Source organism: Mandrillus leucophaeus, unplaced genomic scaffold (assembly GCF_000951045.1).
Source record: "Mandrillus leucophaeus isolate KB7577 unplaced genomic scaffold, Mleu.le_1.0 Scaffold532, whole genome shotgun sequence".
NCBI lineage: Eukaryota > Metazoa > Chordata > Mammalia > Primates > Cercopithecidae > Mandrillus > Mandrillus leucophaeus.
Genome location: NW_012105720.1, coordinates 1,733,861 through 1,750,224, shown reverse-complemented (window position 1 = coordinate 1,750,224; position 16,364 = coordinate 1,733,861). Strand labels below are relative to the sequence as shown.

Here is a 16,364-nt window from a genome sequence, read left to right as displayed (position 1 = left end):
CTAGAAAATCCAGAAGAAACAGATACATTTCTGGATATATACACCTTCCCAAGACTGAACCAGGAAGAAACTGAATTCTTGAACAGACTAACAACAAGTTCTGAAATTGAGGCAGTAATAAATAGCCTACCAACCAAAAAAAGCCCAGGACCAGATAGATTCACAGTGAATTCTACCAGAGGTACAAAGAAGAGCTGCTACTATTTCTACTGAAATTATTCCCAAAAATTGAAAGGAGGGACTCCTCCCTAACTCATCAAATGAGGCCAGCATCATTCTGATACCAAAACCTGGCAGAGATACAACATAAAAAGAAAACTCCAAGCCAATATCCTTGATGAACATCAATGTAAAAATCCTGAAGAAAATACTGGCAAACCAAATCCAGCAGCACATGGAAAAGCTTATCCACTACGATCAAGTCAGCTTCATCCCTGGGATGCAAGGTTGGTTCAACACATGCAAATCAGTAAATGTGATTCATTACATAAACAGAACTAAACACAAAAATCACATTATCTCAATAGACGCAGAAAAGGCCTTCAATGAAATTCATCGCTTCATGTTAAAAACTCTCAATAAACTAGGTATTGAAGGAATGTATCTCAAAGTAATAAGAGCAATCTATGACAAACCCATGGTCAACATCATACTGAATGGGCAGAAGCTGGAAGCATTCCCCTTGAAAACTGCCATAAGACAGGAATGCCCTCTCTCACCACCCCTATTCCACACAATGTTGGAAGTTGTGGCCAGGGCAATCAGGCAAGAGAAAGAAATACGAACAGAGGAAGTCAAATTATCTTTGTTTGAAGATGACATGATTCTATATCTAGAAAACCCCATTGTCTCAGCCCAAAAGCTTCTTAAGCTGATAAGCAACATCAGCAGTCTCAGGATACAAAATTAATGTGCAAAAATCACTAGCATTCCTATACCCCACCAATAGGCAGGCAGAGAGCCAAAACACAAACTCCCATTCACAATTGCTATAAAAAGAATAAAATACCTAGAAATGCCACTGACAACGGAAGTGAAGGACCTCTTCAAGGAGAACTACAAACCACTGCTCAAAGAAATCAGAGAAGACACTAACGGAAAAACATTCCATGCTCACGGATAGGAAGAATCATTATCATGAAAATGGCCATACTGCCCAAAGTAATTTATAGATTCAATGCTATGCCCATTAAACTACCATTGATGGTCTTCAAAGAATTAGAAAAAAACTATTTTAAAATTCATATGGGACCAAGAAAGAGCCTGACTAGCCAAGACAATCCTAAGCAACAAGAGCAATGCTGAACCATCACCCTACCTAACTTCCAACTATACTACAAGGCTGCAGTAACCAAAACAGCATGGTACTGGTACTAGAACAGACACATAGACCAATAGAATAGAACAGAATAGAGAACTCAGAAATAAGACAGCACACCTATAAACATTTGATCTTCGACAAACCTGACAAAAACAAGCAATAGGGAAAGGATTCCCTATTCAATAAATGGTGCTGGGATAACTGGCTAGCCATATGTAAAAAATGGAAACTGGACCCCTTCCTTAAACCATATACAAAAATTAACTCATAATGGATTAAAGACTTAAATGTAAAGCCCAAAATTATAAAAATGCTAACAGAAAATCTGGGCAATATCATTTAGGACATAGGCACAGGCAAAGATTTCATGACAGAAACACCAAAAGCAATTGCAACAAAAGCAAAAATTATCAAATGGGATCTAATTAAACCAAAGAGCTTCTGCAGAGCAAAAGAAACTATCATTGGAGTAAACACACAACCTACAGAATGGGAGAAAATTTTTGCTGTCTAATCCTTCTAACAAAGATCTAATATCCACAGTCTACAAGGAACTTAAATTTACAAGAAAAAAACAACCCCATTAAAAAGTGGACAAAGGACATGAACAGCCACTTCGCAAAAGAAGACATACATGTGGCCAACAAATATATGAAAAAAAAGCTCAACATCACTGATCATTACATCACTGATCATTAAAGAAATGAAAATCCAAACCACAATGAGATACCATGTCATGCCAGTCAGAATGGCTATTATGAAAAAGTCAAAAAAACAACAGATGCTGGCAAGGTGGTGGAGAAAAAGGAAAGCATTTACACTGTTGGTGGGAATGTAAATAGTTCAACCACTGTGGAAGAGAGTGTGGCAATTCCTTAAAGACCTAGAGGCAGAAATACCATTTGACCCAGCAATCCCATTACTGGAAATATACCTAAAGGAATATAAATCATTCTATTATAAAGATTCATGCACGTGTATGTTCACTGAAACACTATTCACAATAGCAAATACATGAAATTAACCCTAAATGCCCATCAATAGCAGACTCAATAAAGAAACTGTGGTACATATACACCATGGAATACTATGCAGCAGTGAAAAGGAATAAGATCATGTCCTTTGCAGGGACATGGATGAAGTTGGAAGCCATTATCCTCAGCAAACTAACACAGAAACAGAAAACCAAACAGCATGTGTTCTCACTTATAAGTGGGAGCTGAATGATAAGAACACATACACATGAGTGGCAACAACACACACTGGAACCTGTAGGGGGCAGAGTGGGGGAAGAAAGAGCATCAGGAAGAATAGTTAATGGATGCTGGGCTTAATACCTAGGTGATGGGATGATCTGTGCAGCAAATCACCATGGCACATGTTTACCTATGTAACAAACCTGCACACACTGCACATGTACCCCTGAACTTAAAATAAGTTGGAGAAAAAACAACCTTCAAATAAACACTTGCTAAAATCCTCTATAGAACAACCTATCACAGTATGAAAAAATTTGCCAAAATATTCATCACTGATAGAAACTTTTTTAGCATGGCAAAGGATGTGGCCAGATAATGTCTCATCTGTAACAAAATTAATTTGGAAAAGTTATAAAGGTGGGTATGAAGTAGAACCATATCCTAGAAGACATTTTGAGTACATCCAAATGGATTTTATATAACTACTTCATTCTATGTGTGTTATATATAGTAATAATGGTATATTTATTTTCTGGATGAGTGGAAGCACTCCCTTGTCAAAAAGCTAGCACTTAAAATGGCTAAAAAAGGATTTGAGTTTGTGTTTCCCACCAAGGACATTACATCTATCTAATAATACAGGGACACATTAAGCTGGAATGGTTTTTCATGATTTGAATTATATAAGCTTTGCTTTTTAAATGAATCCTTGTTGCTCATATCACTTCAATCCTCTGGAAAAATAGAAAAGGTCTTAATAGAATCAGAAAGTTATACCCATTAGAGATCCCAAAGTTCTCTGAAGGGCTTTCAGAAGCGGATGATCTGCAGAAATTGACTGCTAACCCAAAAGTCTCAGAACAAGCAGATAACCACACAAAATAGGCGGCTTCTGCCTAAGACCATTTGAACAAGATTCTTCTGTCACATTCTCTTTAATATACCTTTGTCTGCTATTCTGTTGGTCATACTCCTCTCTTTACTAGTTTAAGCTTATACATAGTTGTGATTTAGCTATCATATACCTCTTATAACAAATACAAGCTTTGCTAGAAATGATCATCAATCTAACTATGTCTTTCTCCCAATCTAGTATAGCCAATCTAAAAAATAACATAAAGGTATGTTACCTTAACTTTATCAATAATGGCACCCTTTGAAGACAATACATAAGTGAAGAAAAATGTCCTTGTTTTGGAAAAGGAGGATATAAATATTCTTGGCATATAACTGTGACTGTCATGACAACATAAGTGGTAATACATTTACAATCCATTAAGGTTGATCATCTCCCTTGTCTAGTAACTGGGATCTTTTTCCTTTGTGGAATTCACTACCAAGGTTTTCAGTGCCAACCCTGGATCAAGGTTAATTATTCTGGGGGGCTCCTGGTTAGGCTGTTTTAAAGTTATAATTCCCCAATACCCTCAACTGACTATATATCTTAAAGAGTCCAAAGGGATAAATCCCTTTTTGGAGAGACTCCTGTATTAGTCCATTCCCACACTGCTATACAGACCTGAGACAGGGTAATTTATAATGAGGCTTAATTGACTCACAGTTCCACAGGATGTACAGTAGGCATGGCTGGGGAGGCCTCAGGCAACTTATAATCATGGTGGAAGGGCAAAGGGGAAGCAAGCACATCTTCACGTGGCAGCAGGAGAGAGCAAGTGAACAAAGAGGTAATACACACTTTTAAACAACCAGATCTTGTGAGAAGTCACTCACTATGACAAGAACAGCAAGGGGGAAAACTGCCCCCATAATCCAATCACCTTCCACCAGGCCCCTCCTCCTCCAACACTGGGAATTACAATTCAACATGAGATTTGGGTGGGGACACAGAGCCAAACCACATCAACTCCTATGGATAGTGACCTATCCCATAGGAGTTTGACAACTTGAGGAGACCACCAAAAATGTGTTCTCTCACTTTAGCTGACCCAGTAAATAACAAAGCCCAACCCTTGGAGACACAGCAAACAACTTAAATTTTTCACAACCAAGCGTCACCTTAGTCTGTTTCTGCTGCTATAACAAAACAGTTGAGACTGAGTAATTTATAAAGAACAGACATTTATTTCTTACAGTTTGGGAGGCTGGGAAGTCCAAGATCAAGGTGCTTACAGATTTGATGTCAAGTGAGGACCCCGTTCCCTGTTTCTAAGATGGCACCTTGGTGCTGTTTCCTCCAGAGGAGCTGAATGCTATGTCCTCACATGGTGGAAGGCAGAAAGGCAAAATGGCCCAAGTTAGTTCCCTCCAGCCCTTTAATGAGGCACTACTCCATTCATGAAGGCAGAGCCCCAAAGGCCCCCCACTTAATACCACTTCCCCAGAGGCCCTAAAGGCCCCCCATTTAATACCACCAGAGTAAGAATTAAGTTTCAACATGAATTTTGGAGGGGACACATTCAAACCATAGAACCAAAGTAGTTATAGGTAATAAAATAGCCATGAATTCTTTTCTTTTTCCAACCAGAGAGGTATATGTACCAGTGCTAACACTTCGTATTGTACCTGGGTTAACAAAATAGTTGTCTGATGTCTGTTGTTCAGTCTCAAATGCTTCTACAGAGCCACTGTCCTAACATATCATAGAGGACCAAAAGGGGGCACAAAGAATAAAATGTTTACATCCTCCCAAAAACAGATTAAGATTGATCGTTTGGAAGCCATGAGAACAAGCAGCTAGTTTTTAACTACCAGTTTTTACCAGTTTTTAACTTGTCCATTAGATCAATGACAACTTTTTTCCTTTCTTTTTTCTTTTTTCTTTTTTTTTTTTGAGACAGAGTTTCACTCTGTTGCCCAGGCTGGAGTACAGTGGCGTGATCTTGGCTCACTACGACCTCCGCCTCCTGGGTTCAAGCGATTCTTGTGCTTCAGCCATCCAAATAGCTGGGACTACAGGTTTGCACCACCACACCTGGCTAATTTTTGTATTTTTGATAGAGACAGGGTTTCACCATGTTGGCCAGGCTGGTCTCAAACTCCTGGCCTCAAGTGATCTGCCTGCCTTGGCCGCCCGAAGTGTTGGGATTACAGGCATGAGCCACTGGACCTGGCCAACTTGCCTTTTTGTACATGCTTTTACAAGCCTGAAAACCAGCAAGAGTCCTTTATTCCTTAAGTCAAACAAACAGAAATGGACCCACTCCAATTAACATGCTTCTGAATGTGAATCAATAAACAATAGTCTCACTTCAGTAACTACACTTCTACAGATGTCAATATGAATTCCATATTCCCAAAGAACCTACATGAGATTAACAGTCTGCTCTGCTCAAGGAGGACTATGCCTGAACAATTATCCCTTACTATATAGTAAGTGATAAATGTAGCTTTGTTTTTTTCTATCAGATATTGAGTAGTAGGCTCATCAACCTTTGACAGTCTTATATTTGATATTATTTTCAATTTCATGATTGCTTACTTGATTTAGGTCCTGATAATGTCAGCAGCAGCTATGATTACTTGAGTATTAATTAAGTCAGGTATTATGCCATCCATTTACATATGTTAAATCTGGATTACCTAATCCACCACTCAACATCTGAAATAAAAAGATGAAGATGAGCTTATTCCTTAACTATAGTAAGGATGAGCTATGTTGGTCAGGCATAGTCTCCCTGAGAAGAACAGACTGCTGCATTCTGTAACTTTTTTAATGACCAAGGAAGCTGTAAATGTAATATCTGAAATGCCTTATTTGAGAATAGAGATATTAGTCATTTAAAAGATATGCTGGTAATTACCCAACACAGAAGTGTGTCAGTCTGCAAGACAGTAGAGGAGTCTTTACCATTTTTCACACAATTCTATTTTCAGGGATTATCTACTGCATGTTAGAGGAGGATGTTTCACTGAAGCAAAATATCATATCGTTTAGTAGCAATATCATTTAGAACCTTGCTAAAAGCTTTTTCTTATACTTATTAGAAAAACAGACAAGAATCATGGAACAGCATCTCCTATCATAAAACAAATTAACATAAATTTATTGGGTGGAAAATGCAAAAAGGGACAAAAAAACGGGGTAGCTTTGTACTGATATAATAGTTCATAAAATGATAAACTCAGGTCCAAAATCTTCAGCCCACATCAAAGACTTCATGTTCTTATGACTCTAGAAACAGGCCAGCCCTGGCTGCTGGGCTCGTGGAATCATGGAGTGTAGCTACACATAAAGCAGCTCCCTTGTCAAGGACATCACTTCCTCTGTACCTCAGAATGATACTTCTTGGGCATAGGCCTAAGATTCTGTTTTTTCTCCCATCGATGCAGAACAGATTGGTTGGACATGACATCATGTTTTACATCTTGGTCCTGTTGGAAAGAAAACACACCTAACACTGACTGTTCAAAGCTAACTGCAGCAATCTGCGCCTGTTTTGCCTCTACACATGTCATGTATTCATGAAGACAGGTGATTCTAATTTAAAAAGTTTGTGACAGGTGGAACTTTGTAAGAAAAAGAAATTAACTGGTTTGCTAGCATTAGTGTAAAGAAACTAAAGATTAACCGAGACAGTATCAAGATGATGAGAGAACTTTAGTAATTAGAAATCTGAGAAGCAACAAGTAGAAAATTGCTTAAGACATCCATGTCTTAATCTTACCTTTTCCTGCCACCTGTCTTCCCCAGAAGGCCTCTGCAACCGGTTTTTTGTCAGCTCAAGTTGTAGACCATCAAACCTGTGTTTAAACCAGCGATGGGCTTCTTCCAGGTTAGCTGTTATCTGAACATATAAATATCACCATTAAAAGACACAAAGAAAGAGTTACAAGTTTTTTGTGTATTAGTTGCAGAGATTTTTTACTTAGAAATTAAAAGACCCAAATTCTGACTGCATGTTCTTTGCAACCTATTTGCACAATATACTTAACAACCTATATATGAGAGTAATTTCTGAGTGAGGGGTTAAACAATGCATGCAGCCTTGCTGCTTTCCATGCATTTGTTAATGTTTCCTGGATGTGAAGTAATGCAAGAGAGGACCCAGGAGAAAATTAAGAATGAAGGTACAAGATGGCTTTGAAAATGAAAAAATATATGAACTCTTAAGAATGTAGTAGTTCATGGGCCAGGTGTAGTGGTTCACATCTGGAATCACAGCACTTTGGGAGGCCAAGGCTGGTGGATCACCTGAGTGCAGGAGTTCAAGACCAGCCTGGCAACATAGTGGAACCTCATCTCCACCAAAAATTAGCTGTGCATGGTACACCACCATGCCCAGCTACTTGGCTACTTGGGAGGCTCAAGTGGGAGGATCATTTGAGCCTAGGAGGTGGAGGTTGCAGTGAGCCAAGCTTATGCCATATACTCCAGTCTGGTGACAGAGTGAGATCCTGTTTCAAAGAAAGAAAAAAAAGTATGATTTGAAATACCCCCCAAAAGGCTAATTTAAGTTTAGAATAGAAAAGGCAAATTCACAAATTAGTTAAATGGGGTCTTACTTTACTTTTTTAGTTATTGATTGATTGAACAAAGAGCATCCACTTTCAGTAGGGTCATGTCAAATAATAATGCACTAAAATCCACACATATGCTGGTTTTTCCTCATATTTAGTAGGGAGATTTGGACTTCAGTTTTAATATTTCAGCATCGCGTAATCTCTCATTTATCATCAGGACACAGACTCTTAATCTAAAAATCACTTCTTTACAATAGAGACTACACTTGGGAAGTTACTGGTTTTTCCCTGTTGCATTCCTGACAACTCTGTTAATGAAGGATTTCACATTGACTTGGGTTGCTTCAGGGTTGTTGTGTTGAAGGAAACGTCTAAGTCTTTATGTCCATGGGTCTGGCTCACCTGTTCTGACTCCACACTGGCTTCTTTCAGCTTATTCTCTGTTGCCTCTTTACATTTCTTCAGGTGTCTGATAGTTTCTTCCAATTCCTGAAAATGTGATACAGAGATTTTTATAAACTTCCAACATACCATAAGGAATCAAATGCTTCACTGTTATGATAAATGGGCAACCAAATATGAAAATAGGATGGAGTGCCTTCTAACTTCAGGTGCTACTGACATATGAGATAAAAACTGTTATTTTCAGTTTCACCTATAGTCTCCATATCTACATATGTGGATATGATTACACATTTTGATTTTTTATTTATGGATTCTGTTGAGGAAAGTGATTAATATCTCTTTTCAGAACTGGAGAGATACTTCTCATGACAAACCCTATTGAAAGACAAGAGCTCAGTGATCTCTTGAAGTCCCTTTTCAGTGATATGACGTTATGCTTTTTATTCATTTAGGAATACCTAAGAGTCCTGTAACAACAACAGGTGTATCTGTGCTAGGAGAAGAAATGAGGTGTATAAAGTTCCTGAAAGGCTATGGAATTCAGTTCAGAAGTCTTACTTAGTAACTGATACTTTGCATATGTAAGCCCTAGATGTTCTTCAAAATTTGACGTTACTTTTATTAAACTGAAAATTTGACGTTACTTTTATTATTTGCCGTATTCAAACTACAGTCTTCTTCCTAGATACTATTATTCTAAGGACTTAGCTAAGATAAACAATTTGTAAATATGTGTTGTCTTCTGTAGACTCTAGAAAGTCTAGGTGCAATACTGCTGGGCTTGGCACATGTCATTTGCTGACGATCTTTAAGATGAATCTTAGGAAACCTTTTACCTGGCACCGATTCTCTAGCTCCTGCCTTATTTTCCGCTCTGCTTCTAGGCACAGCTCTTGCTGTTTACTCCGCACGGAGGCATCATACTGGCTCTTGGCCAACATCTGCATCTCTTTCTGCAGGTTAGTCATTTCACACACAAACCTCTGGATACTCAAAGACTGGAAGGATACAAAGACGGAGACATTTGGTGAACCCCCTCCAAGTTTGAGATTTTGCATGAAAGGTAAACACAGAGGGTATGGAAATCATCTATCTACCTGTTCATAGTTTTTTCTCTGATATTGATCCTTAATTAGCTCCATTTGCTTCAATTCTTTTTCTATTTGCTAAAAGTAAATGGAAAATAACATAAAAAGATGATCAGTGGAAAAACTGGCTTGCTCTTTTTGCCTATAAGATGACAGAAAGATTCCAATATGAGACCCAAAGTTACCAGTTCCTGCTGAGCTTTCTTTCCCATCTGGCCCACTGATCCCGAAAGAGCAAAGTCCAGTACAATCAACATGGAAGGGACAGATGGGGAACCAGAATGTGACACTGGCAGCAAAGGAGAAATCAAACATTTACACAGCAGCGTCTCCACTGAAAAAGTCTCCCCAAAGGCAACTGGCTATAATTCCCAGAGAATACGTGGGGCTGGTAGGGTTCTAAAACCTGTCTTCCCCAGACACCACTGACTGCCTACATCCTCATAGGGTATCCAGGAAGTGAGAAGAGGTTTCTCATACAACCTTCATCCTTTCTATATTCTGAGCATTATTCGCCTTAGCTGACAAGTGGAGCTTAATTTGGGTCTTTTGATTCTTTATTTTCTCCTTGTTACTTTCTAGTATTTTTTCTAGCTCTGCAAGTTTCTGTCGCAGCTCTCGGTTGGTCCGGGACACTTCCACTGATCTGAAGTTAGCTTCATCAAGGGCTTTCTTCAGCTTAAAACACAAGGGAAAAAATTGAAACATTTTTACTTTCCATCAAGAGAAGCTTATGTAGTTTTGTCCTTATATTTTGTTATCTTTGGATTTTCTTTTAAAAAGGAGAGTTAGTGAGGCAATAATAATGTCTGATTAAGCAGATTTATGGAGCAACAGACCAAGTGGTTTTCATAATTTTTATCACTGAAGAACAAACTCTTTCTTGGAATAAAGAATGTAAATGTATATTCATCATTTGCATTTTAAGAGCATGGCTTTGGAGTCAGGTCTCTGTCCAAATATCACCTTCAGCACTTACTGGTTGAGTGATCTGGGGCAATTAACTACCTTAAGCCTCAGGTTCATCATGTGAACAGTGTGTGTATAGCCTACTTCATAGAATACAAATAACAAATTAAATTAAGATCATATAGAGAAAGAAGTAGAGTTTGGCACACACAATACTCTGTGATTATCATGCTATAAGCTCTTCTCTGTCACTTGCAACCTCATTTCTGAAGAAATGAAAATGAATTATATGGCAGTTTATATAAATATCTGTCAAGTCATTGACTGTCATGGCATATATTTTTATAATTTTGCTTTTTGTTCTCAAGGATTTTAATAAACTTATCTCGTGAAAAAAACTGCATAGTAGTTACTTAAATAATTTTACAGAGTTCCCGTCCTTCTAATATGCCCTTAAACCACTGCCACTCAAAAAGTTTAGGAAGAGGAGGCAGTTGAGAAGGGAGAAGACAGGAAGGTGGTACTCTCTATGTCTGCTAGCATTTAACACAGCAAAGAGTGAAGTCAAGGATATCTGTACCTTTTCTTTCTATACTAGTTCCTTCTTTTAGATCCTAACTTTACACTACAGTCTTTTATTACTGCCCAACTAACTTCCTGTTAGATATTTCAGTTACCTCAATCACAGCCTTTCTAAAACTGGATAAGCACTAACAACTATCATTTACTTTGTAGTGATTATTATGTTCAGGTACTGTAATAATTACTTTAAAAATGCTTTCCAATTTAATTCTCAAGATAAACTTGAAAAATAGTTGTGGTAGTTTCCATTTTATGACTGAGGAAACGGAAACTCAGAAATTAAGTCACTTACTTACACAGTAAATTAACACGTAGCTAATAAGAGGCAGAGCTGGGACTCAGGCAGTGCTCTGTGAGCCCATTGCTGCTGCCAACTCCTCACTGCTGTCACTCCCTCACTGTCACTGATCCTTCTTCAAAGGATTTCATTTTGTAAGTATTTTTTTTTTTTTTTGAGATGGAGTTGCGCTCTGTAGTCCAGGCTGGAGTGCAGTGGCACAATTATCAGCTCACTGCAAGCTCCGCCTCCCAGGTTCACGCCATTCTCCCGCCTCAGCCTCCCCAGTAGCTGGGACTACAGGCGCCACCACCACACCCAGCTAATTTTTTTGTATTTTTAGTAGAGACGGGGTTTCACTGTGTTAACCAGGATGGTCTCAATCTCCTGACCTCGTGATCCCCCCCACCTCGGCCTCCCAAAGTGCTGGGATTACAGGCGTGAGCCACTGAACCCGGCTGTAAGTATTCTTAACAATGATCTCTGACTAAAGGTACATTTCTACATTTAGCACACCTTTATGTTCCCTAATTCTTCTATAAAAAGAATTTGCTTTTTATAACATTTGTATTTATATAGTGCTTTGCAATTCACAAAATTGTTTTATATACCATTATTTGAGTTTGATTTTGTGAATCATCTGTCAATTGCAACTACTAAATGTAACAAATTTGGTGAAACACAGACCAGCCATGCCAGCCAAAGAATTATTTTAATCCCTCCTTCTCCAGGATACAACATTTAATGTCTGTTTGATAATTTCTTTTTTTTTTTTTTTTTTTTTTTTTGTTTTTTTGGAGACGGAGTCTCCATCTGTCACCCAGGCTGGAGTGCAGTGGCGCTATCTAGGCTCACTGTAACCTCTACCTCCCAGGTTCAAGCGATTTTTGTGCCTCAGCCTCCTGAATAGCTGGGATTACAGGCACCTGCCACCATGCCCAGCTAATTTTTATATTTTTAGTAGAGATGGAGTTTCACCATGTTAGCCAGGCTGGTCTCAAACTTCTGACCTCAGGTGATCCACCTGCCTCAGCCTCCCAAAGTGCTGGGATTACAGGCATGAGCCGTCTTGCCCGGACTGTTTGATGATTTTTCTATTAAAATGGGCTTTCTGACTTAATTGTTTTCTATTTTCAACTGAACTACTTTGCTTGGCCCTAATCATCTAATACTCAAATTAACGGTTACAGTTTTCTTGAGTCTCCATGCCTCCAGTTTCTCTTCATTATCCTCTACTGTCCTCTGTTGTTACATTAACCTTCCTAAACTTATGCTTCTATCATACCACCCCCTGCTCAGAAACCCATAGTGCTCCATTTCTACCTGAGTTCACATCCAACATTTCTATAACTAAGGCCATCCATCAGGTGGTCCCATTTAAGCTAACACTCTTTCTCTAACATTTCCCAAAGTCTCTGCTCTAATCAACAGAGGCTACTTTTCATCTGCTTGCATGTCCTGTTCATTTTTGTAAGTAAGCTTGGCCAGTTTTGTAAGGTGTCCAGTCCTGCCATCTCTGCTAGTCTCAATCCTGTACTCTCATTAAGCTTCCCTTCTTCTATCAACCAAATGGCCTAAAATAAACTTTCTCTTACTTCGAATTCCTTCAAAGTTGTACACAGCCTCTGCTACCCAAGAAAGTGCTCTGTTGTTTTCCCTATTTGTCTCATGTCCGGAGTGGAGATCCCAAACAAGGGTCATTTGGCACACACTAGGGCAGGACCATATCTTCTACTGTTTTCTCCGTGTCTCTCAGGACATGGTAGATGCAGAATAGATGCCAGTTAAGTGAACTGAGAAGACAGATGATTTCTCTTCTGTCTATCACATGGCAGTCTCCTTATTCCTCTATCCCTCTCGCTTATCACTCTCTGATGGAAAATCTCCCACCAAGGCACACCTTTGCTGGCCAGAGAATTATGTCAGAAACTTTTTTCTTGTGTGCTGCTTTACAGAGAGGTCTTAATTACATCTGGCCTGCTGATCAAAGGGGGACGAGAGGAGTCAAAGGCCAACTGCAGCCATTCTCTGAAATCCCAGAGCTGCTTTTCCTCCTAAGAGGCATTCACCAAGAGAGAAACTTTCCTCATGACTCTATACCTCAGCCACTTCCCGTTGTGCCACTTTCTTTGCAGTTTCTCTCTCAGTTTGAAACTGCTTTCTTAGGGCTTCTATGCGTTCAGCATGCAATTCTGCTTCCACTTTGGACTCTTCAGTCATCTGGTCTCTGTTTTGAAGAAGAGAGGTGATAAGTCACCTTTAGAAATCATTTTAGGAGGTAAGAAAGTTTTGGAGGGGAGTGTGCAACTCTCCAAAAGGTATGTGATTTATAAACAAGCAGCCTATCAGTAGCCTGGTGAACCTAATTTGGAGCTCATTAACAGAAGAAAAAAGAAGTGAACTTACCTGTAGCATGAAAAAACATTAATTCTACGTAAAAATCATCAAACAGGCCGGGCAAGGCGGCTCATGCCTGTAATCCCAGCACTTTGGGAGGATGAGGCAGGTGGATCACCTGAGGTCAGAAGTTTGAGACCAGCCTGGCCAACATGGTGAAACTCCACCTCTACTAAAAATACAAAAATTAGCTGGGCATGGTGGCGGGTGCCTGTTATCCCAGCTATTCAGGAGGCTGAGAAACAATTAACTCATTTTACCAACCAAATGAGTAAAAAACTCACATCAAAGAAAAATATTGGAGGAAGAAGAAATACTTTAAGAGATATTTGCTTTTGTCTTTTCTCTTGCCTTTGTCTTTTCAAACAAAACCATTATTTTAGCAAAGGGATTAAGACTATGGGTTTTGGAGTCGGCCTGCTACTGTCTGGATTGTAATCTCAGCTCTAGTAAGATGATGTCTTTTTGCTAGCAGCTATTTACTACTCAAGTTTTAACTTGTAATAATATTGTTTCCTTATCTTTAAACTGAGAGCCTTAAATTAGATCAGCATTCCTAACTTGAACTCCTTGGTCAAGACCCATGATTAATCTTCTGAGGATGCTGGAATTCCCGGAAATAATATGCAAAATGTGTGTGTGTGTGAGGGATTGTAGTTGAGTCCATAGCTTCTGATTTTTAAAAGGATAAGTGACTCCAAAAAGGACTAAATGAATTTAAGCAATTACTAGGCTTCTTCCAGCTTTAACATTCTCTGATCCAGCTGATAATGACTTACTATATGATTACTCTTGTGTTATTGGTTCTTCTCAAAGGATAGGAGCCTGCCCTGCCATGAAATCATCTTCATTTCCCCCCTCTCTCCTCCTGACCATCTCTTGCTCTTATTTGTATAATACATCCATGTTCTCCATGTGTCTCTAAAAGCACATCTACTAATGGATTCAGTTTCTCCACTTAGCAGCATTCAGTGACTTGGTCTCTACATGAGACTTGCAGGTGGTAACTTCAACTGTCCCTCCAGTACCCCAGGCAGGAATGTATCAATACACTTTGGTCATCACATCTAAAAATTTGCTGACACCTGTCCTCAAGGCACAGCATAAAAGGATGGAGATCCTGAAGTTACTGGATATAATTGTGGTTATTTCTTACATTCCCACACTCCTCCCCATACCCACCTCAATCTGAAAAATGAGCAAAAAATTCATGGAGATATAGAAAGGGAACAAAACCATCATTTTTACAGTGCTGTATTTTGATTTTCTTATAACTTTCTAAATTGCCTTTAAATTTACTGTGCTTATATCGAAATGATTAAGACTATAAGTTTTGGAGTCAGCCTGCTGCTGCCTGGATCCTAATCCCAGCTCTAGTAAGATGATGTCTGACCTTGAGTATGGTACACCACCTTCCCCTGCTTGTTTCCTTATCTTCAAAATGGGAATAATAACAGTAACCACCATCATAGGGTAATAGTTTGTACTAAAGGAAATAATGCATGTGAAGTCCTTAGCATATTACCCAACATATCATGAGCATGTAACAGATGTTAACTATTGTCATCATCTAGCTCTAAAAATTCAAATTCTAAATTTTAGTTTTAATTAAATTTTTTATTAACTTTAAATTTTAAAATTTCTCTCAAGTCTCTACCTCTGCCCTGAGCCCCCACATAGCACTTCAACTTCAACTCTTACTTTCTTCTTCTTTTTACTGTGGTAAGAACATTTAATATGAGGTCTACCCTCTTCACAAATTTTAAGCATACAATATAGTGTTGTTCATTATAGCCCTATGTTATACAGCAGATCTCTAGAATGTATTCATCTTGCTCTTTTTTTCCTAAGGAAAATCGCAGACCATCTACCAATCAGCCTCCTCAACAGTCTTCTGAAGACTCACCCAGCTTCTGCTTCCCTCTAGTCCCAAAGGAAGAAATATCCAACCTCATCTTTAAAGATAACCCTTCCGCTTCGACTCCCTCTTTCTCCAGTTCAATCGAGTTCTTTCCCATAATCTTTAATCATGGTCCAGTTCCTCCCATTCCAAAAACAGGACAGCAACAGAATGACTTTTCTTCATGTTATACTCTTGAGCTGCTATCTGACGTTCTTTATCTTCACCATTGTCCTCCTTGCCTGCCTTTCCTCATCAATCACTTACTCCTTGTGATCTTCTGTATCTACAGAAACTGGCCATCTGGAGGATGATTGGTAGATACCTGTTGCAAAACCCAGTGGCTTCCTCTCTGGTCTCTTTGACTGTGCAGCATCTGACTCACTTGTGTTTGACTTTGGTGATACTACATTCTACTGATTCTTTCCTTACCTCCACTAAATGCTCCTTCTCTGGATCCTTCTGTGGCCCCTGTTCGCCTTCTACCTGAAATGCAGCACATCTCCAAGTTCTGACCTTGGTTCTCTCTATATACTTTTCCCATGGCAGTCTAACCCACACCAAAGCTTTAGCATTTATCTTTTTATGTTTTTGAGATGGAGTCTCGCTCTGTCACCCAGGCTGGAGTGCAGTGGCATGATCTCGGCTCACTGCAACCTCTGCCTCCCAGGTTCAAGCGATTCTCCTGCCTTAGCCTCCCAAGTAGCTGGGAATACAGGCGCCTACCACCACACCCAGGTTTGTATTTTTAGTAGAGAGGGTATTTCACCATGTTGGCCAGGATGGTCTCGATCTCCTGACCTCGTGATCCACCCACCTCTGCCTCCCAAAGTACTGGGATTACAGGTGTGAGCCACCGCATCAG

General features: G+C 39.2%; 1 protein-coding gene across 1 annotated transcript in view; it reads right to left on the bottom strand.

Annotated features, from left to right (window-relative positions):
* Positions 1-6,498: 6,498 nt before the first annotated feature.
* The window catches only part of CCDC150 (coiled-coil domain containing 150), a 92,664-nt gene continuing 82,798 nt past the window's right edge, over positions 6,499-16,364 (bottom strand). The window contains exons 22-28 of the mRNA XM_011997188.1: positions 13,303-13,429; positions 9,918-10,112; positions 9,444-9,512; positions 9,183-9,344; positions 8,344-8,430; positions 7,146-7,265; positions 6,499-6,852 (exon numbers count right to left, since the gene is read on the bottom strand). Coding sequence (XP_011852578.1) covers positions 6,736-6,852; positions 7,146-7,265; positions 8,344-8,430; positions 9,183-9,344; positions 9,444-9,512; positions 9,918-10,112; positions 13,303-13,429 — 877 coding nt within the window. The 3' untranslated portion in view covers positions 6,499-6,735. The remainder of the gene's footprint in view (positions 6,853-7,145; positions 7,266-8,343; positions 8,431-9,182; positions 9,345-9,443; positions 9,513-9,917; positions 10,113-13,302; positions 13,430-16,364) is intronic.